Raw genomic sequence first — 23,672 nt, 5'->3', positions numbered from 1 at the left:
TTCTGATTTCCACGCGATGTCTGTTGGAGCTATTGAGAATTTTCAAGGTCTATCGGGTTCTCGTGAAAGCAGCTCAGTAATTTTCATCGATCACCTTCCCAATGCTTCTATTCGTCGAAGTTATTCGAATACAGACTGATTGAACTATCGTATTCGAAGCTGATTACTTTTTAACGCGTTCCTGTTCGCCTTTCGCGAGAATTCCTTTCCAGATGAATTAAAACGAAATCGTTGTAAGCAGAATTGCGAGCTGCAAAGCTGCAACCTCGAAAAACGCTTTTTCTATTATCGGTTGGTTATCTCTTCTTTTATTTCAGCTCGGTGTTAAAATATTCGTAGAAGAGTAATTAATATAATAAAGAGGGAATACGAGTTACGACTATCTGGGGTCGTCGGCGGAAAATTATTATTCACTCTGTAAATCTTCATTTCGCATTCAGAGTACGTCGAGGCGCGAATGCATTTGGGAACGTTGCGGCTAAGGGTAGCTCGGCGAGGAAAAAAAGAAAAATCGACCGTAATACTATCTGCAGCCACGTTATTCCCTTTGCAGCTTTTAACCCCATTGGCATGCTGCCTCGCGTGGTTCGAGAAACTCGAAACAATCGTATTTCTGTCATCGCGCATCGCTGCCGATTACGTGGACCACTCGTGAAAAGTGAGCAGTTATTTCCCTTAACTTTTCACAACTGTTTGCTTTTCTTTCGTTTACTGTTTCGTCACCGTTGCAGCTAGTTTCTTCAGGGTGGTTGCCCAAAGCGTAGCAACGATGTTTTCGTAACTCACTTTGGTAGACGGAAGATGAAACGTTCGGGTCGTTTGAGAGAAGTAAACGTGCAAAAGCATCTCTACGACGTGACGGTGAAAGTGATGGATCTTCCCTAGAATCGCGGTATTTTGCTGTAAAATCATTATCTCCGCTAGAACGGCTGTGGGATTGGAATTCCAAGGAATTACTGCGCGTAAATCTAGTGAAGCGTTTCTCTCGCTAACCACCAAGAACTTCATTCTATCGTTTCTTATCACTTTGCCCCAAATATTTTCCCCCGGCTTTGAAATTGAAAATCGATTCAACGAAGTCGGTATTCGAAGATAAAGCGTTTTCTTCGCGATGTTGTTCAACTCGGTTCGTTTTTTAATTGTGTAGATCGATAAATTTGGGAGACTTGGCGAATGGGAAAACAAAAATTTTGCGCTACTTTTGGCTCCGTCTCGTCTGCCAACGCCCTTCCCGAATTTTTGCAAGATTCTTTCGAAAGCTTTTCAATCGGATTTGAAATCCTTCTCGAAAAACTTCATCCCTGGATTCGCATAATTCGAATTCTGCGAATCTCTGGAGGAATTCGTTTAGAATTTCATGAAATATCTGTAAATAAAAGAGTCCTTGCGAAAGAATACGAAGCTGAGCGAATTTCAGGTTACCAGGACACGAGAATTCTGGAACGTGCAGAGGAACGGAGGAGGGTTGAAATGTTTCCCGTCGTTGTCCTGCTTTGTAACTAATTCATTTCTATTGTACGTGCTTCGTTTCGTACGAAACACCGCGTAATTTCATCGTTCGCTTCGCTGCTATCGGTTATCCTTCGTAATTATCGAATTTCAGATTATGAATTATTCAAGACATATTTTCTAAACGACAACCAACAGCCCAGTTATAGATCCTATAATTATTTCAGCCGTTTTTCTCTTGCAATGTATTGAAAAAGTTTCAAATATTTATAGATGTAGTTCTTGGACACCTTGTGAAAGCAAAAAATGAACCGAAAAACAGCAAAAGAAAGCGTAGATAGGTTTTGGCAATATTTACACACATACGTAGATATATAGTTTACCTCGAGGCTATACATATATGTATGTACCATCTGTGTAATTCCATAATAGAGGGCAAAGAGAGACGAGGGAATAGCAAATAGTCTGGTCGTTGCGGTCATGTATCGTACGCCAGTTTCAGTTCAAGTGTACATCTATTGTTCTCTCGCAAAGATGCGATTATCGTAATCATTTCGTGGCGCGTTGTTCGCGGAGAATGGTTCGAACATATAAGTCTTTATCGTTTCTAATAAGTACAAGTCGTATCAAGTGAGAATTTTTACGAAACAAACAAGGATGCTAGTGTATAGGATTCTTTAGAACGCGAATTCTGAATCTTCGGGCTGCAGGCCGGTCTGCTAAAGAAAATGCTACAATGGATTAACGGGCCCGGAAAGATAAGAATGTTTTAACCGTATCATGATATCATTTCTCCGCTGTTTCCAAACAAGTATTGTGAAAAGGATCTAATCGTATAAGCATAGTGATTGATTAACTATTTAACTATTATCTAATAGTAAAGGATTATTCTTAATTTTTTCGGTGGGTGTCACTCAAGGGATTGTTTATTTATTAATTTTTAACCCTTAATCATCAGATCAAAATTTTGAGAAAAAGAAAAAAAATGAAATATAGGTAATGAGTACCTACTATTTGCACTTTAATGTGCTCAAATATCTTAAATAGTTTCCGAGAAGAAAAATAGTAAAGTTTTACGGTTTCACCCTCATATCTCCCTTATTACGGGTGGCAGAGGGTTGAAATTACACACAATTGTTATTTAGGCAAAAAGCATCGTGTGGTATAAATATCAACCGATATTGTTGCTGGGGCCGATTCACTATGCTTATTCTGCTAGATCCTTTCGACCGGAGATCATTTTAAAATGTCATTGTGCAAACGGATTAAATATCCAGTTGTGATCTTTGCCGATACCACTGCAGTTTTCACACACGAACAGCGGTTTATCGCACCATTAATCTTGGAAGCAGAAGGAATTTAGTGTGGCAAAATTTCATGCATTTTCCCGATGATCGGATCGAAGGAAAAATTTCCAAGGTAGTAAGGATAATGCACAAGTCGACCCAGAAACGTAATACCCCGCGCGTTTCGCATGTTCTAGCCGCCCCATGAAACATCGATGGACATTTTTCCTCGGCTAGAACACTGTTTTTTCTCTCCGATCGATCGGAAGAAGAACGCTCGACCATGGTTACAAGTTTCGTCCATCAATGTGAAATATTTTTTGGCTCGTCAGTATTATCGAGAAAAACGGATTCATCGATAACTCTTCGCGACACCTCTCTCTCCGTGATAAATCACTTTTATAAATTGCATCAAAATTGTTCGCTCTTCTGCTACAGTGTCCATTGTGTTCAAAATGTATACACCGTATAACACCGTGCTTTCGAGAATTAGAAAATTCGATAGAAGTCGAATTTATTTCAGAACCGGGATTGAAATTTTAGATATCCTTTGTCATTCTTCCCAGATAACTTAATCGTTGCTCGTAATATCGAGAAGATACGTTCAACCGGTGGTCGATCTCGCCGAGTTGTTACAGATCGACCCGAATAAATTTCTTCCAATCGGATCAACAAAATTCTGATCGAATATTCTTTTAGATAGCTTTCATCCTTCTTATCGTTGATCGCGCGCAGGTACTTTTAATACGCGGGATGTTTTACGAGGGAAGGTGAATATTTTTAGAAACAACATTTCATTCTCTTTCACTCTTTTTGCTTGACTTTCTTCCAAATTACTTTATTAGCCAAAGAGACGATACGGTATCAATTTCGCGTGGCTGATGAGTTGTGATGAAATATCATTCGGGCTGTTTATCGTCTGCAAAGGCAATCATTTTTACGGTTGGTCGGTGAAATTAGCAGTTAACGATAGGGGTAATTGAAAGGATGCATTAGTCCGTTTATAGAAGGGTGAAGAGCGGTGGGATGATCCATTATCCGGCTTGCTTTTTCATCGGTTTTCATTCTCGCTATCACAATCGACCGATGGAAAGTTCCCACGGTTGGTACGGAAATTCATTAACGACGTCGTAACTTGAGCCGATCATGATTTTCCGGCGAATTCGGAGTGGCACGATCTTATATTGAGAAAGTTCGGCGATTATTATTGGAAGATCGTTGACCGGCTAATAGAAGTTTCATGCCGTACATGGAGAAAGAAGAAAGAAGGCACGCGAATCGCGCTTAAATCAAGAATTCGATGCACCGGCTGGTATTCCAATTAATTACAACTTACCTTTTATTCAGTATCCTTTGGAAGAAGTACACCCGATGGCGCGATAATATTAGAAACGCGAAGAAAATTTATTATGAAACGTCGAATGGGGTAGCTTTTTCCAAAGCAAACGAGCAAATATTGGTATGAAAAATGAGTGCTTGAAAATTGCTATTTCAACGGGTGAGTTATTCGCGAGAATTCTTTTAATTTGAAAAAGTAGAAACGATTTCTCGCGACAGCGCGTAGTTCGTTCGACGAAGTCCGGGCAATAATTACATTTTTAACGAACTCAGGGACTGGACGTAGTTACGATTGAGTTCATAACTTCCTGAAATTTCAACAATGCTATCTTTCATCATCGTTAATGACGAATGAATATATGATTTCTCGTTTCAACTATAAACTCTCTCAGGAAATCGTATTTGTGCTATTTCATGGCACTCGAGCTTTCCTGTCGAAAAATGGATAAAATGTTAATTCGAGAATGCAAAATGCATGTAACATGATGGATAACTCACCGTTCACCCGGTTCCTTTACACAGCTTGTCAGATATTTTTCCATTTGCTAGACACATTTAAGCCAGTCATTTTACATATGTAATGTATCTTCCTGTTGAAGAGAATTTTTTTTATGTGCTTCATTTAGCTTGTAAAAAAGTAGAATTGTTCTGAAATACATTAGTCGCTCATTACTTGGAACAAAATCGAATTTTCATGGTATCGAGTGATGCAAAGGATTCACGCGATACTTTGATCAGGATTTGAGGAGGGACGTCGTAATGGATGGAACGTAGAGCGCTAATAACGAGCTATTCCATTATGATATCCTTTTTTTACTTTGAGCTTGCTCGCGTCTTGATTTAAGAGGCTTGACGTGCTACAAGGTAGTTGTTGGCAAAGTTATTGATTTTTGTTTGCGTGTCTCGCGAATGTCAGAAAAGCGAACAAGTCATATAGAGGTACAAGGGGTTGTCGGTCGTGAACTACAAACTCATCAACCTTAAGAATGATAAAAGAATTTGTGGCTGAAAATAATTCTATAACTCAATAAATATACCCCTGGTGAGAATAAAGGCGAAGGATACTTTGAGGGAGAAGATGAAGTAGGGAAGAAATAAGGAAGTTGAATAATATAGGATCAAGGATGAAGAGGGTAGCAGGCAAACGAAGCAAATAAACATTTCCTCGTACTCGTACGTTCTTAAGCCGTTCGATAAACTTAATTACGATCGACTTAAGGGAACGTTAAAACGCTAAAAGGTAATTAGGTTGCGCGAACGAGCTTCTTAGTTAAACCTGCAAGCGACTGCATCGCTTTAAACCTTTCTCTCATGGCATCGAGCCATTTTTCTAAGGTTTAAATAAAAATACCAATTGTTGTCAGGATATCGTTTTAACGGCGCTAATCTATTATCGTCGCACAATAGTTGTTTTAAACCGAGCATTTAGGGGAGTACCTAGGTATCCCCGTTATAAAACAGCCGTGGTCGCTTTGGTTATTAAGGATTGAACGAGGTAAGACATTCTAGTCCCAAGTGTAATAAACTCATTGTAATTGTTCATTGAACGACCGAAACGAAAGCCCAAGAAGTTAGGCACATCGACGGATTCTTTTTGTAATAAAATCCAAAGATTTTATAAACGTATCTAATATTATACGAGCGAGCTACCTGTACGAGGAGAAAAGAAGATTGTTGGATGGACGGTTACTCTTAACGGGAACTATAATACTTTGTTCCCTCGAGAAGATAGTCCTCCTGGAAAGAATAGGAGCTGAACGATGCTGGGAGGTTCTCTCTGCTCTTTTTCTCCTCGCTCTCATCGATTTTTTTCCCCGCGTAAGTTTCCACGTCGCCTAGGGAAATTTCTCTCCGTCTCTCTGTTAAACGTAATCTCTGAACTGTACGACGAATGAGTTTCCGTTTCATCGTGTAATATCTCTTCCACCGTTGTTGCTTTATCCGTTTATATCGGTTTACGCGGCTTCCCCGCGAATAAGGGTGCAACAGTGATTAAAGGCTGTAAAGAAGCCGGGGGAAGATTTTCCAATTGAGACGATGATTAACTTTCCGTCATGTGTACCATCTCGATTTAATGCAGGTTGATTCGAGAGTATTGAAATTTTAATGAATTTCAACTTGATCGATGACGGAAGGAAAGTTGTTTCCTTCGCAGGATCGAACAAATGACGAGGGAGAACGAAGATTTATGAAAAAAGATCCCTGAGAAACGAGCAATTACGCGAAAAACCACCTGGCAACGATAACAGGTTTCAAAGATTCCCGTTTCCGGGCACACAAAAGCAAGAAACCGATCTGGCTTTGTAAACCCCGAAGCCAAAGGTTTTTCTGCGATCGGAAAATCCATGGATAAGTCAGCTTGGCACACTTCTAGAAACAAACAGAAAAGAGATAGATTTACTTTTCACCTTCCGGTAGGAGGGTTGACGCTCGATAACGGATGATTAATCGATAGCGTGAATTATACAGGCTCTCTCAAAATTTTGTAACGCCTCCGTTCACGGGAACTTTTCCTGGAACGAAAGAGAAAAATGAACATAGCGAGACGAGAGGCAAGAAGTTAAATATCGCATTCCCTCGAACGTCGCGTTTAGAATATAAAACAGGTCGACGGAACGACGGGAAGGTAAAGTAGATGATAAATGTAAGTGGAAACGAATTGCCCGGAAAGTTGTCTCTTACGACCACCACGTACGGCCATAAACTTTGTAACCACGTATGTGGATCGAAGGGACCTCTTTTGAAACGAAAGGTAAAAGTTGGAGAAAATTCGCCCGAGTTTTACTTTGTTCCTTCGTATCATTATAGGATACGTAAGGGAATTTCGAAGACTTTTATGCTTTTCTACAATTTCTTTAACCCTTTCGCTGTTACCAGTGCATACACTGGGTTCAAAGAGTATTTGTACACAATTTGTATACAATTTGTTGAAATCGTGAAAAAAAAAAATAGTGAAGGGTAATTTTTCAACTTTTTTATATAAGCCTACAATGAAAATTTCATCGAGATCGGTCAATTACCCTTAGAAGTAACAAGTAATTAAAATTTCCGAAAATCTCGGCTCTTCATCTAAGAACGTGATTAATTATGTTCTAGAGATTTTCGGAAATTTTAATTACTTGTAACTTCGTAAGTACATTAACTGATACTTAAATTTACAAATGTCATATTTTAAATTTTCATTGCAAACTCAGATAAAGAAGTTAAAAAATCGCCTTTTACTATTTTTTCCCCAATTTCGACAAATTGTAATTTTTTAAAACGACGAAATCACATATCTTAGTAAATTAATTTGTATAGCTTCTCGAGAAACCTCAAGTCATTTGGCTCAATTTTAATCGAGATACTCTGTTTTAAATGGTGTACAAATACTTTTTGGACCCACTGTAGAGGTGCAGGAAACAGGACAGAGCGAATGCTGTTGTCCTTTTGGAGGCAAAAAAATCGATTCAGGCGATTGAAAATTTTACCGATCGTATAAATTCTGCGGGTGGCTATTGGTACGTGTTGATTCGTGCAATTTCACGAACTTTTCTATACGATACATGGATTTAAACGGTTGGGTTCATGCATACTGCATAAGCTGTGAACGATTTACAGAGGCTGCAGTGACGTCAACAGGGTTACACCTACGCTAGTTCACTCCGATTGGTGATGCTCGTTCGGAATCCGAACAACGGGTTAGGGAAACGATCCTTGACTCGAAAGGTAGTTTTTGATAGGTTAATTAACCTGCTCATCTACGCTCTCTTCGAACGAGATTAGCTTCTAAGAATAGAGAAACGTATGGCAACAAGTTCGCTTTTCGTGATACCAACACCATACTTTGTTTAATTACGCTGTTCATCAGCCATTTAAACTTTTAATTTGAGATGATAAAAAATGCTCGTCGCATGTGTGGGTGATTAAATTATTAGATCCGTGGTATGAAAAATGGGTTTTTCGTGTTTGTGTAGAAATAAAGTCACAATTTTAAGGTTTTTACGTTGTGTAACTTTTAATCAATAATTCTCCACTATTAATATACAAAAAAATACTTATAAAAATAAACAAATATATTTAAAAGATTATATTTACACTGCAATTATTGTCTCAATTTTTTTCGGCGTACTTTCGATGCATTTTAAGCAATTCATCTTGATTGCTGTACTTCTATCAAACGTTCAATCAATCGACATTTATTACTAATAATAAATATTCTCATAAATTTTCGATGGGGTTGAGGTCCGAAGAATTTCTAGACCAGTCAAGAACTTTCACTTTTTTCAACTGTGTATCATAATTTTCCAAGTATCAATACATCATAAAAAAATAACAAAAACTTCGTTTAACTTGGTTTTCATTTAAGAATTAATGATTTGATCACCCACTGTAAATTCAAATTTTCAATCTTCCGGTTATAATAAGCTTAAACGTATAGTACCAGGTATAACAAGAATTTTCAAGAAACTACGAGCTCGCAAAACACGCTTCTCTTCTTTGTAATTTTTCTTTTATGAAAGTAATAATTTCCTGAAGTAACTCCCTTAAGCTTCGTAAGGCTCTTTATACTATAGTTTCCGTTAATAATTTAGTTCGTGCAAAAGGTTGAACGAATAGATGAATCTTTCAACTCGATAAATCGTGACGCATCCTTCTGTCTCCGTGATTCATACCTCTCACCTGAGCAAGCTTTATTTTCGATACATTTCCGTCCATAAAACGTACTCGTTTCCTTTACATCATCTCCTTTCGCCAGCTTTACCCGAAACATTTTAGATAAAACGTTGCATTATTCATCCACTATTCACCCCTGAGTCATACCGATAAAACTTTGTACTCCCTGCGTTGTTAAATATCGTTATCCGTCTCCTTTTTTCTTTGTTTATCTCGAAAATTCATACAACTCACTGCTCCGACAACTTCGATGTTAGAGAAAGAGTTACGTTGGATTCGTAACGAAATTTAATTTCGAACTGTTGACACTTTTGCTACAGACAGAATCTAATTTCAACTTTTTCGCCTCGATTCAACAAACCCTTTTTTCACTGTCGTTCTTTCTAAATAAATCTTACCGGATTGCTAACATTTTCAAAATACATACACGACCGTACAATCAATACCGATGTGATCAGATTTTAGATTTATTCGCCTATAGGGTCATCATTGATTCCACCCTTATTTCTAATTCAAGATGAACGAAGTACCTTCAGCAAGGTCATAATCCATTTTTAATAAGATAGACTGAGAGGATTACGATGTTTTTAAAAAGTTTTTCCAGTTTCTTTTTAATCGCAGGTCTGACCTTATTTCTGTAAATTTTGCTGCTTTAATGTTCCTTTCAACGATGAAATTTTCCGGCATGCGGCTTTAGAATGGTAAAGAAATAATGCTGAGAATGCGTTAAGTTCTGGAGCGTAGGAGGTATCTTGGTAATTCGATCGAAGTTTGCATGCTGGTTGTGGTAGAAATCTGCGACCGTGTAATTTCTCATACGTACGTCACGATAATTTTCGAAATACATAGTTGGCAGAGTAGAAAGAGCGTACGCAGATGGTTGGAACAAGGCTAGTTACTTAATGCACTCTGTTACGCCGGGTAACCCGTTGAAACTTGGTTGTTGCTTCACCTTACGCGTACGCGAAACCATTCCGACACCTGTATTAACAATGTAATTACCGTTCCCAGACAATGCATCTAGCTTAGCGTGCTTTTCTTGGCGACGTTCGAAACTTTAGCTAGAAATATGGAAATGCGATGCTTCTTGCAATGTTAATTACTTAACCCTTTCACACCGGAGGGGACATATGCTGTTCCAGCCTGGAAAATTTGATGTCCCATCAATGAAGCTTGTAACATGGTGCGTCGTTATGGGGTCGTTTATGCGTTTCTAAGGCAGAAAAGTTATTTCATTTTAATAATAATCACCTGGAGGAGAAATAACTGTTCCCGGTAATGGGGCGTACTCGAACTGATTTTTTCGCCGTATTGAAAGGGTTAAAGCTGTTCCTATCGTTCGTCAGTGCAATTTTAAACCTCTCATTTGCCATTTAACGTACACAAGAAATCATTTTGTATACAGGTGTAGCAGGACGTCGACCTCGCGAGGGGTTGTCTCGAAAATTTCTCGTTTGTATGCGTTCCTTTTATCAGGCGACGAGGAAGAATTTATTTTGTCTCAAGACGCGGCTCGTCCTTAATGAACGCCCGCAGGAACGGAAAGGGATCGTGTAAAATGTCTGCTACAAAATGTCTACTTCCTGACTGAAATAAATGTGTTTTGCAACGTCGGTGAAGTTAACGAAATTAATTGTTCTATCGTCTAAGATTCGGTAAGAAACGGTATAGCCTGTTGCTACGCTGATTTGCTCCATCATTTTTTATCTTCTCAAACGTTTCTGCAGGGTACGTGCGATTAATTAACGTTATCTCGAACCGTAAATATAAAATACTGCCCCATTTTTCGCTTATTCGCCGCAGGTCGAGTATCTTGTTCTCTGAAACGTTGAAAATCGATACTCGAAAACTCTGTGATATTTAAATATTATTTCAACGGATTGCATTTATTTTCTGCAACGAAAAAATACAGTATCTCTATCTGAATTTTATGTGCAAATACTCTAAGCAAACAGACGCGTTTCATCCTGAATTATACTTTCAGTAAGATTTACAACTTTGAAACTCTGAGCTGTTTGCGCTTTGCTTGGAAATAATTTTAATAAACTTTAATACAGCTTGTTTACGAATATTTTGAATAAATTTAATAACTTTTCGAGGTCTGAGGAAGAGTTTCATCTTAATATTCGTGGTAAGACTGGTCATTAGCGATGGAATCGAGTAATCTGTGTGGAAGATAAATTTTCAATGAAAACAAACGGACGGAACGAGATTTAACGAGATATTTCTCATCGAAACGAGACAGGTGGAGGAGCTAACATCTTGTTGTTTGCTTTACTGTGTTTCTTGGGAGTACTACCTGAGCCAAAAGGAAAATGTAAACTCGAGCGAAGCATGGATATAACGAAGATCATTACAGTTCTGAAGTGACTTAAGGGATTTTGGTAGGTGGAATTTCATGGGCGGAAATTTGACGAGATACGTAACCTAAGACCCGTCCTCCTATCCTTTGAAATTCGAATTATAGAACGCGAAGTATGTACGCATTCCTCTCCTACGATTCAATTTGTTTACGTTTTACTCTTTCCGATAAATTCCTCCTCGAGAAGATTATGCTCGTTAACGTTCAGAATGAAGCGGAAGTAAGCTGGTTATGAAATCAATCGTTATTTTTAACGATTAAAGACATCTCGTTAAACGAATCCTTAGCTGGTGTATATTCAAGTATCACGAGGTCGTTTCATAAGAATGGCCCCCGACTTCTCGAGAAATGTGAGCAAGGTTTTGTTTGCCACATAATTTTGCAATTAACCTGGTTTCTGGGAATAAAAGAGAAGATTGTTTAGAGTGAACGTAATGAATCTCAAAGCATCTCCATTGCATTTTCAGTACACGTTGTCGTTGATTAATTATTGCCTGATTGCGATTATCTTTGCTAGAAGAAAATACAATGTTCATTTAATAAAATTATCATAAAGCGTCAAGAAACCTGGTAACCTATATTTTCTGCAAGATATCTAGAATAGAAATTGATTTGGCATCGGTATACCTTAGTTAAGACTCTGAAAACAATCCCGTTTAATATTGACTCGATAGATTAATTTACATTACTCTAGCGACCTGACGAACATTTAAAGACTGGACACGAACGGAGCGTTTTAATTTCTTAATATCCCTTTTCCAATATTTCAATTATATTCTTCGGAGATTCTCATTTCCTAGATTAATCTTCTGGTAAATTACTAACACATCGAAATTCTTTTTTCAGCTGGTTTATTGTAACCCTTTTATCCAATATTTTAATTACATTTCGTCGAACAGGCTTCTCGTTAATTACGAACACATCAATTTTACTTAAAATGTAGGTCTTATTCTAAAATTAATTTACATTATCTTCGAGCTACTTATTATACTATTATACAATTAACTTTACATTCTTCAGAAATTCTCATTACATTTCTCATTTTGCTCTCATTTTCTAATCGTCATACTTAATATTAAAATACATTTACATAATTTTACAATTGCATCAGAAACACACGCTAAACATACATGCTAATGACATACGAGACGTTATAACTATCTACAGAACTACTCTCCTCGTCATACTCGTAATCAAACTGAAGAGAAACTTCCTGCACTTCCGTGTTCTCGTTACTTCCATAATTTTCATCGCGATCCCTATCAACATCCACCCTCAACCCTGTACAAGGAAAATCATTCAAACTACTGAACTCTGCCACATCGTTGAAAGAACACATAAGATCCTCCTTATGTAAATCATCGCTCGATTTCGATACCCCGAATCTATTTCTCCTCCAGCAATTTTCTTCGATCAGTCTCGGCCACTCGTTTCCCCGGATGAAATTTTTCACCTGCTCAAACTCGTTCGAATTACATTTTCCAGAACCGTCGGTCACCTCGCCTGCCAAACGTTCGGCAGATTTTAATGGAAATTTCATGTAACTTGAAACGCAATTCTCAGGATTATTCAAAACGCTTCTGGAAAAAATTTTCCCCGGAACTTCACCGAAACACTTTTCCTCTTCGCAGTTACACGTATATTTATCGCAGCTTTTCACGCAGTCGAAAGAGCAATTGAATTTTAAATCTCTTAATTTGTCTGCTACATCTGTTTCGTCGGTAGAAGAATCATTTCCGGTCACGCAGATAGCAGAATCAGAGAAAAACGATTTATCGTCCGCACACGGTGAAATTTCCGCCGAGGAGTTTCCCGAATCCTCGAAAGAAATTAACATCGGTTTTCTTCGTACAATCACTCCGTTACTTTTCACTTCTGATGAAACTTCTGTGCGATCTTCAATTTTGATGAGCGCCGAAGGGGTAGTCAAAGGATTTTCTTCGTTAACAATGACTTCCCAGTTTGAATGGGAAATTTGTTGTTTCTTCTTGTCGCAATTATCCGATGATTTCTTCTTTAACGATACTTCCTTCTCTTTTACGATAGAAACTTCCTCGTTCAAGTTTCCATCAACGATGAACTTTGTTTCTTCCTCGTTGACGAAACTATCCTCGATCTTGTCCATAGAATCGTTTATTAAATTATCCATCGATTGGTTCTTCTTTTTGTTTACGGAAACGTCTTTCGTCTTCCTTTGAAACTTTGAAATCAGTCTTCTGGAGATTTGTTTTGTCTTCTTGGAGACTTGGAAGGATTTCTTGGCGAAAGATTCCTTGAAATCATAGTTCATCGAAGTTTCAAGGGCGGTGGTCGAAGAAAAAGATACAGTTGATACTCCTTTTTTGATGATGAAGGAGATTCGATGGTGTTTGGGGAGGTGTTGATGAATTTTCTTCGAGGATGAACGTTTTATCCACTGGAACATGGTGTATGCTCGAAAAAGAATTCCGACGAGTTTGAAATATAGAAGAATACGAGAGGAATTACTCAGGTATACCGAGCGGTTGTCTAATTAATTCTGAAGGGGTTGCGAAAGCGGAAGGCGTTTTAAAGCCCTCAGTGGTGTAGAGTGGAGGGGTGGGAGAACTTTTACGACACCCTTGGCCCAAATTTTTGGAAGCTTCAATGTTTCGAATATTCTTGTAACGCAGGAATTATAATAAATATATAAGCAAAAATTCCCTACCGGCACAGTTTTATTAAAATGAATAAGAAATGAATCTTGGTGCGTTCCTTTGGTGAGATACCAGGTCCAATGACCCAGTAGACATTGTCCAGAGCGGTTCTTTTGGAATCGATGCGTTTGGCGCCGAGACGACCCGTTTCCTTCCATACCAGGCTCCTTTATTTTCATTCTATTCCACCCACGCAGCTGCTTCCACGGATATAAGCCGAAAGTGGGTCAAAGATCATCGCGAACTCGCACACATTCTTCTTTAATTTTGCACCAGTGATTTAAGCACGGATCGACAAACATTTGTCCTTTCAACCCTTTCACTGGGCGAGATTTAAACGCAATTTGTAACCAAGAGTTTGTTTTCTCGAAAACATAGTGCTCAGCATAGTGTTAAATGAAACTGTTTATCACGACGAAAGCTGTACGGCTGACAGTGAGAGTGGAAAATAAAATAAAATAAAATAAAATGAAATGCCCAATGTAGCTTAGGTTTTCCGACAATTTCTATTATTCAATTTCAACTGGCCGTATAGTAATAAATGTTGCACCTCGCTCGTTCCTGTCCCGTTTGCTTTATGGTTCACTCGAGGGGTATTTTCCGGCCAGGGGATCAAACCATTCAAGTAATCTTATTGTTCCATTATGCTGTTCGTCGAAACGATTCCGGGTAGGATTAATTTCTGTTTCCCACTAAATGAGTACAGTTATAAGCAAGGACTATCGAAGACTGTTCGCATCGAGGGCTATTACCGTCTCCCATGGATATTTCTAGTAATTTCGGTAGGCATTCATCATGAGGGCTGGCTTAAGTGCTCCGATAAAAACATTCGACCCTCAATCTCCCTAAATAAAACGTTCAATAAATTATGCGACCGATGTATCTCATACGATTTTATTAACAAACAGCGCTTTTAACGAAGTCAGCATAATTAACGTTCCTTTCGTTTTATTCCAAGCAGAAACTCAACCGCACGGTCCGAGAAATTGTAGAGATAAAATCTACTCGCATCCCTCTCGATCAGGGGTTAACGAAACGATACGAGGCATCGATTGCGTGGAACTAATTCGCGTGAAATCGGTAGAAACGTTAACGGGCCGTATAAAAAGCGTAAATCTCATCGCCCTTCGAATACGTGACGCGGATACCTTGAAAGTATCGCATTCGGAAAGTTGATTATTACCCTATAAAAGCTTAGTCTGCTTCATTCGAGCTCGTTTTCTCTCGTAAAGTATGAATGATTGATTTTAAGAACGGAACGATAGAAAAATTGGCGATCGTAATTTCTATCACGAGGGTTATTTCACGGTGCTTTTTACGTTTCGTACTCATTGTCAACTAGTGAATGAGCATGAACCTGATTGCAGGAGTTACGGGTAAATTGGTTCGAAGGAAGTTTCAAGAAATTCGTCGAAGTAGACGGAATTAAGTGACACGACAGTTCGTAACAGTTTCTGATAGTGATTACCATGTAACTGGCTCTGATTGATACGGATAATCATGACTTAAGCAGACAGTGTTCCAATTACGTAATCCTTTCAGCGGCATTTATTTGCAGTTAAATTTCTGACGTAAACAGATCGGCTGAATAAATAGTGGAATCAGGAAGAACAACTTTGTTGCTCGTTCTTGCGATTCAATTCTGCTAACGATTACCCAATCGTCGTTTCTTCGCCGTAACAAAGGCAATGAATCTGTGGAAATCTATGGTTATATACCGAATATTTTCCTGCGAGACATTTTAGCGAAACCGATTGGTGGAATTAATTCTGGAGACTTTGCATAAAAATATTCTTTATTTCATATTTGTGCAGAATATGTATATTCTGCTATGCTAAATTGATACGGTAATATGTTTTTTGTAATCTATAATATTTATACTTAATATTTTCACATGATTTGGTTTGTAAATGTTTAAAAATTTTAATTTAAAATTTATACTGTGTTGTCATTTTGTTCGACGTCCTAAAATTAGAAAACAATGATTAAAATATAAAATATAATTCCACCAATTCCACTAGTGCATACCTGAATTGAACAATGAAGCAATTTCTAGGAATCGTGGCAGGTATGCGAGGTACTATGTGCGATTTGAAAGAGAACGAAGCTAACAAGTAGCCTTTGCCACGCAAGGGGTGCGACAATAAACGCAGATTAACGGAACGTGTCGAACCTTTTATCCTGACTCAGCTGGTGTAATTATCTTAATCGTAAAACAGGGGAGAAACCTTGTCGTTTCAAATTCTCTGCTTTTCCTCTTATTGTTCTGCCTGCAATACAGGCTGTTCGCAAATAAAATGACCGATCCACTCGTTTAATTTATTCATTTTACAAAATTTAATTTGGTCAAAGGATCAGTGTAAGCGCGATATTCGATTAGAATTATTTTACAGGAAAATCGTAGAAACGTTTCAACAGGTAAAAGAGATATGCGCGCAGCAGAGTGCAAGTGAAAGATAGAAATAGTGTAATCTTTCTCGTGACCAGCAAACCGATCCTCCGTCTCTCTTTTTTCCCATCGATATTTAATCCAACGATAAATTCTATTTCTCGATTCGAACTCGTCCGTGTGCAATGGAATATCACGGCGAGACAAGATTCTTGAACATCGATGTCTGTTAAACGATACAACGTTTAATATTTTTATTCTTTTGTACAGAAGAAGCCAACGTATTTCCGTTTTATCGCTCTGTTGGATTTCGTTCTGATATTTACTTCTAACAAAGAGAAATAAAAATCTTGATAAGAATTTTTTAAAAGAAATTCAATATACTTCCTAAGAATTATAGTAACAAAGAATCACGTAAAAATTCTGATGTATTAGGTGTAGAAATTAATTCGGTGCTTTTAGTATTATGCCTTCTTAATTAATATTTTTAATTTGAATATTTTCTCGCGGTTTTGAACCCGACAACATAATAACAATAAAAATTATTTCAATAATTGAAATTACTATAGCTTTTTAAAAATAAATCTTTAATTAAATTTAAAAAAAGGCACCCAATTAATTTGTATATCTAATATATAACCAAATTACACAGAAGTGGCGGAGAATTCTTCTTGTTTACTACTGCGTGGCGCTCACCGTTTACTCGTATCACTTGCAGAGCAATGCTTCACGGAACGCAATTAACCCTTTAACTGCGGGTATTTTTAGCACAGGCGATTGCTCTAATTTTAAATTATATTACTGAAGTGATATTCTATTTTAAAAAATTTTATTGTATTTATTTTATTTTTATTTTAGTGGTATATAAGCCACATCCGCTATTTGATATTAGCAAAAATTTTATTGCTAATTTGGCTATAATTTTATTATTTGGTTTATGAACCACACCCGCAGTTAAAGGGTTAATATTGAAGAATTTGATTAATTTTCACAAAGGTAACCGGGTGTCGCGTTATAATCCTCCACTCAGGTATCTCGGCATCCTTTTGGTTTTTTGAGTATTCAGAGAACGAAGAAGAAAATTGGTTCTAATTACAGTCGTTTCACGTTCCTTCCTGCAATTTCACGGTTTCCCTCGACCCCATGAATAGGGTAGTTTTTAGGAATGGATTGTCACAGACGTTCGTACTGCATTAATTACCTGACGACTACCCAGAAGAAGAAAGTCGAATTTATTAAACGGTGTCGGTTCTGTCTCGTGTTCTACACATTTGTCAAATGTTTCAGGAAAAGTATCCCTTCGTGTTTCCGACACGATTCAATTACAATGGTCGATTTAGATTAAATTCTGAAACTATCACGTTTATTAATCGATCAAATATTTCAAATTTCCTAAGAATTCCCAGAATGTCCGAGCTCGAACAAGGGTTTGAATTGTTTGCAAATTTAAGTGAAGTGGTATAATATAATCATCGGTATTAATACCGTATCGATACCGTACAGTTCGTCGATCGATTTCGGTGCTAGGTAGACGGATTATTCTTCCCTCGTGAGAACAATACATCGTTCAGCTGGAAGGTCTTCGAAAGAGGATAAATATTGTTTTATTGTGTGTCGTCGTCGCGGTGGTCGTTGTCGAGGCTCGTTCCAGGTAAAGTTGTAAGTAGAAATTGACTGAAACTTCGATTTCCTAGAAATACACAATGGCCAGTCGAGTTCTATCGAAACTAGAGAATATTTGCATTTGTAAAGCAAATTTGCATGCTGCCTTTGTTCAGATGAAAATTCGTATCGACAAACATAACTGTGTTAGATCTTGTGCATTGATTTTGTCGAACAATATTTTGGACTTCATTTTCACGCTTACAAACATTGATATTTTATTGATTCCTTTTTCTTTGAAAAATCGAAGAATCATAAGTATGAAATACGAATTTTATTCTTAAATTATTATGCATAAAATTATTCAGATTTAATGAAAGATAGAAGAATAAGCATGAGCTACCCCCTCTTCGCTCGAAATTTCGAAGACACCTAATGGAAGGGGTGGCGTACGTGCCCCTCGATCCTCCGCCAGGTACAAAAAGGCCCAGTAATACCTGCGGCCCTCATTTAATAGTAAAATTTCAAGGTGTCAACTTCAGTCAGTGTCATAGGCTCGAGTGGAAAAAAGTTCGCAGTGTACAGACTTAATTAGTGAATTAAAGAAAGGGTTGTGATAAAATGTGAATTGCATGCTAACGAGCTTGAAGTCGTTTCGAATTTAATTCTAATTATCTGGATTAATTCGCGAATACAAGAACTTATTGACGAAATAATCGGTTTAAAAATGAACGCGTTTCTGCAGCGTATGTTGAAGAAGAACAGCAACGAAGAGGTTTGTTGCTCGATCTTGTTTTACCTAGTTCCTTCTGAAAATTGTTGTTAATCTTTCCATTAATTCTCTTAACGCGTCTTCTGATTTACATTTCAGCTGAACGTGCAGAAGGAGAAGGAAAAAGTGGAGGAAGAGAAGAAGAACGAGAGCGGAAGGTCAGGTTCGTCGAAAGGAAACTGGATCAGGAAGCTCGGGAATTATTCACCGAGCAAGTACCAAGCTCCATCCGGTCCCACGAGGACAAATACTATGAGACCTTTGGACACTCTGTGCAACAGCTACGAACAAATATCCCCTGCGAAAACTTTAGACTCCCCGAAGACTCCTTCCGAGATGCCAGACCTGGAAAGTATTATTCGTGAATTCGAAACGGGCTTTCTTTCGCCTACCAAGTCGCCGGATACTAGCATGGAGTTGTACAAGCAGAAGAACTTCGTCAAGAAGATCGTAGCAGCGTTCGAGGTGAAATACAAAAGTTACAGCGACCTGAAAGCAGCTCAAGAAGCGAACGAACACCACGATGACTGTTGCACGAGGGTAGAAACACCAAGAAGAACAAACATCATCGATAACGAATTCAAGAGCAACTATGAAGAATCAAAGCAACGTCAAGATGCTGAAGACTCGGGGGAAGTGAAGAATTCAAGAAGATCCGGGATTTTTGGCTCTCCCTTCAAGGTCTCCATCGAGGAGATCAAAGTTCCTGAATCTAACAAACCTCCTCGAGATGGGATTAAAAAGGAAAGCGGGGTATCCAAGGATCGGGGTGAAAAGTTGAAGAACCGTAAGAAGTCTCTTTTCGGTAGTTCCAGAGATTCGAGTAGCTCGTCGGAAATTTATTCGCATCCCGTGGACGTTGATTGTCAGGAACCGAGAGATTCCAGTTCGGACAGTTCCTATGTCTTCAAGTTTGACGAGAAAGTTCAAAGATCGAACTTCCTGTTCAATCCTTTGAACGTGCCTTCGTTGGACGATACGATTACAATGGATGGCATTGATCTCGATCTGACATTACCAGAACCAGAAGAGACCATTCTGTTGGAGGAGGATACTTTACCGAAGACCAGCACGATGATCAACGAGCACCCAAATTACACAGACGACGATGACGATTGTTTTATTCGAGAAATATCCAAAGTGGACAGGGCACCAAAGATAGTCGGGGCGTTCTTGAAGGAGCCAATCGAAGTGGAGGACACTTCCATCGATTGGATACCAATTACTGGGAAGAAACTACCACGGAAGAGATCCCTGAAGAAGTTGTTGAACGCGTTGACTGGAAAGAAGTCCTTGGAAAAGAGAAGCAAACTGTTTTCGTCCGAGAGAAATTTATACGAAGAGCCGCGCGAACTTCAAGATTCTGGTTACGACGAGAAGTCTTGCTCTTCGTCTTCTCTGAATTCGTTGATCTCGATCACGGAGGTACTGCTGCAACAGGAGAATAGTTACATGGAAGCTGAGAAGAGAGGAGGCTGTCTGACGACGTTTAAACCGAGAAATTCTACAGACGAGGAGGAGGAAGACGAGGTGTTCTCTGACACGTATCGTTGCATCGAGTAAGTTGAACATTTTAACATTTCATGGAATAATTGACTGTTGCAAAAATAGAATTATATTATATTTAGTTTATGTACGCTGTAAAATTAATTTTCCCTAATTTTTTCATTGTAATTAGTATTTAGATAATTAGATAAAGAATATACCGGCCATCAAACTGTTAATTAGACGTTATCATGATTTTTATACAATTCTGTTTAACCTGCTTATCGTATTTGTTACAGTAAACGAAACAGAAAGAGATTGATGTTGACCGAGGTCCCACGAAACGAGGTGAAGGTAGATCTTGGGCCTGCCTACCCTCCATTCCCAAAGTTCTTTACAAAGTCCTTGGACCGCAAGATGATCTCCAAGAAGATTCACTCTCCTTCTCCAATTTGCTCAACGTTAACCAGGTTACCAAAGCATCCTCACCTCTCGACAATGCCCAAACATCCTTTTGTATCTATGACTAAGATAGATGAGCCTCGAGAGACTCCGAACAGCCAAGAAACTCACAGCAACGAGGAGCCATCGGTGATCGTCAAGAATGATCTCTACGAGGTCGAATTTCGCAGAAGTTGTCTGGATGTTTGTTCATTGGCTTCCTGTCGCAGTTCCTCTTCAGCCGAGAGCAATTACGATGTACCAAGAAGGTTCTTATCAAAATCTGAGAACGAACTGAGATTGAATTCGGAGGGGAAACAGAAGGATCAGCCTGTTTACGACGTTCCAAGATCCACTGTACTCGAAAGACCCAAGTCCACTGGCTACGAGGACATTGTCTCGTTGAAAAGACATGCGCTATTACAAGTTACGGCCGTCCCGAGTTTCTATGCAGTTCCTCGGGAATTGGAGGTTCGTTATGCCACTGTCAAGTCAAGAAACAGCAGCGTTTATTTGAGTAACAACATTCTACGATCCATGAACGATTTGACCATTAATGAGATGCGTTCAGCGATGTAAAAGGTAATTTTTTTATAATATTAACGACGACGATGATGTGCTAATTTCACGAGAGAAGGTATGGTATTCGTCCATGTTTTATATCATTCGACGATTTTTTCGTTGCTCAATTTTTTTGTAGATATGGAGTAGTTGATCGGTGGAATTGATAGTACAAAGATCTTTTAGAAATTGATATATACATATATTTAAGACTGTTAGCTAGTAACTATTTTATCGTTAAGCACTAGGGAACACGATTCGTGTAATGTTTTTATATACACATGAAAATTGTGTACACGTTATTTTACGATTGTACCGTATATTTTAACAGTTACACGTTTCGAGGGGGGACAAGAAAGGTGTTGCGTGACGGAGTCTCGTATATTTTGTGAGAAATATTTTACGAGATCTCTGGAACGCTTTTATACGCGTATTTTTATTCGTAATTTTTAATCCAACCGCGTAATACAATTTTGTAGGGTAATTAATAATGTCGAGTATGAAATTTTCAATTAAACGCGGTTACAAATGGGTTAAGAAGATTGATGAATTCCAAGGAGAAGGCCGAGTTGCGTGTTCGATAACGTTGTTACAGGGAGTATCATAATTTGTACGTGATATTTTTAGATTTAAACGAATAAGTATCCTGTTCGTTTTTGGTAGAAAACGGTAAACGAGGATACAGGACGTGAAACGGTTTGTAAACACGGTTCGTTAAAGAGGCGAGAGAAAAGAAGAACTTTAGCAGTCTCGAATGTTTCTTTGCAGAAATATTTTCAGGGAACTCGTGTTCAAATTTTAGGGTATTAGGTACTCTGTGATCTCATTACGTATCAGTATTACGTGTATATTAATTATTAAGATGACGAAATAAAGGAATTGTACAAATTTAATCACTATGCAATGTATGCTGTATGTATACAGATTATTTTTCTCGTCGCTATTTTTCTTCAAATACAATTTTCCAAAGTTCCTTCTTCCAAGGTCTCCTTATTTCAGTGAGAATGCGTGTAATCCAACAATATTCTGACTGATTTGGATGTTTAGTTAATTAGTTAATTGGTGGAGATTTTTTCTTCAAATAAAATTTTCCAAAGTTCCTCTTTCCAAGATCTCCTTATTTTAGTGAGAATGTGTGTAATCCAACCTGTTGCAATAGTATTCTGACTGATTTGGATGTTTAGTTAATTATAAACTGGATACGTATTAGTATATCCCTCTGAATATCTGAGAACATATCTATTCAGGTATTTGCCTATCACTATTTCCATATCTCCCAGTAATTCCTGATCACTTGTCTGATAGCTAAAGGATCCGACATTCGACGTCTAGGTAATTGGATCAGGAAGATCAGGAATTTCCCATTGGTCGATGCTCGTTCATCTTTTCCATAATATTCTTATTCCTTTTTTTCTAAGTTACATTGGTAGAGTGGCGTAAGCAGATAAGAGAACATAAATTGTCCATGGATTGATGGTAGTAATGATCAAAAAAGGTCTGACGTAAAAGGTCATATGTACCGAGTATGACGTAGTTTCGAAGCGTGGGTGGAAATGGTTAGCCATTAGTTAGCATCTCTGGATGCGCCGGGTGCAGTCGAACGCGTATGGGTTATACGTGGGTGTTCCTGTCAAGGGTGTTAGATTTTTGGGTCATCTGAGAATTTACGATTCCCATCCGGAGGAAATATCGCAAGAAAAATAGCAATCGAAAATTTCCCATTGTTTCCTCTCAACGAACAATCGGAAATTGGATATTCGGTAACGGGCAAAATGAAGCTATAAATTGATTAATCCGCTGTTCGTTCCAACCAGCTAAATTAAAGCTTTAAATTAAGTTACATTAATAAAGGAATTAATTGTATCGTTGCGATATTTTCTTCAGGATTAAACGAATGGTTTTTCACTCCCTTTCCCGTCCTGATTGATAGTATTATCTTAAGGTAATTTACGAGTGGCATGGCACGTTAATTTAGCGTAACGAGTTCGTTAGCTCGAGGCTGAAAGAAAAGAGACGCGAGCGAAGGGACAGCTTGAAATCCCCCCGATCTCTTGTAGATCAAGATTTATGGAACGTTATCCTTATGGTAAGAAACGCACACCTTTACGAGATTGCTAAAGCATCATTCAAAAGCTCTCCCTTTGTTTTCGAAGAAACAATCGACCTTTAGTTGGCAAGGATGCAAATATCACTTTAAATCCGGGATTGAGCCGATTTCTCAAGCTTTCGAATACTCGTGAATAAGAACCTATCTTACTTTACATTTACTGTATCCATAAAACAGTTGTTCCATAATTTTCATCGGTACATATACTTTAAATTGTTCGTATTTCCTCTGGCAATTTCGTTTGAAAGAAAATAAAATGAACGTTCGAGGAAAAGGAAAGATGCTCGAAAGAAACGTAGGTGTGATTAGAAAGTTCGTTAAATGCGAAGAGGTTCGTACTTTTCGCGGTATTCCCAAGGTGAATGAGAGAAGGAAGTAACTTTCTGGAAGGAAGTACTCTAACTGGATTAACCGGAAACGTTTCACGGTTCCTTTCACGCGACTCGTGTCTGACAGAAAAGGCCAAGCATGTTCGCGCTGATGGATTTAACGTGCATTCAATTGCCTCGAATGTGGTAGAAAATTTTCAGATAGAAATTGACGGTTAAA

The 23,672-nt window shown here is 38.2% G+C and overlaps 1 protein-coding gene across 8 annotated transcripts in view; it reads left to right on the top strand.

The window, feature by feature from the left end:
- The window catches only part of LOC114871334, a 43,858-nt gene extending 21,949 nt beyond the window's left edge, over positions 1-21,909 (top strand). The window contains exons 1-4 of one of the 8 annotated variants that reach the window (XM_029177096.2): positions 1,940-2,260; positions 18,287-18,532; positions 18,629-20,088; positions 20,314-21,909. In XM_029177096.2, the coding sequence (XP_029032929.2) occupies positions 18,485-18,532; positions 18,629-20,088; positions 20,314-21,034 (2,229 nt within the window). In that variant the 5' untranslated portion in view covers positions 1,940-2,260; positions 18,287-18,484 and the 3' untranslated portion in view covers positions 21,035-21,909. Of the gene's footprint in view, positions 1-1,939; positions 2,261-2,459; positions 2,869-17,552; positions 18,533-18,628; positions 20,089-20,313 lie in introns of those variants that run through there. The other 7 variants (XM_046288218.1, XM_029177097.2, XM_029177094.2 and 4 more) reach the window with 7 other exon arrangements.
- Positions 21,910-23,672: the final 1,763 nt, after the last annotated feature.

This window comes from Osmia bicornis, chromosome 12 (genome assembly GCF_907164935.1).
Source record: "Osmia bicornis bicornis chromosome 12, iOsmBic2.1, whole genome shotgun sequence".
Lineage (NCBI taxonomy): Eukaryota > Metazoa > Arthropoda > Insecta > Hymenoptera > Megachilidae > Osmia > Osmia bicornis.
This window is presented reverse-complemented; position numbering and strand designations above follow the sequence as displayed.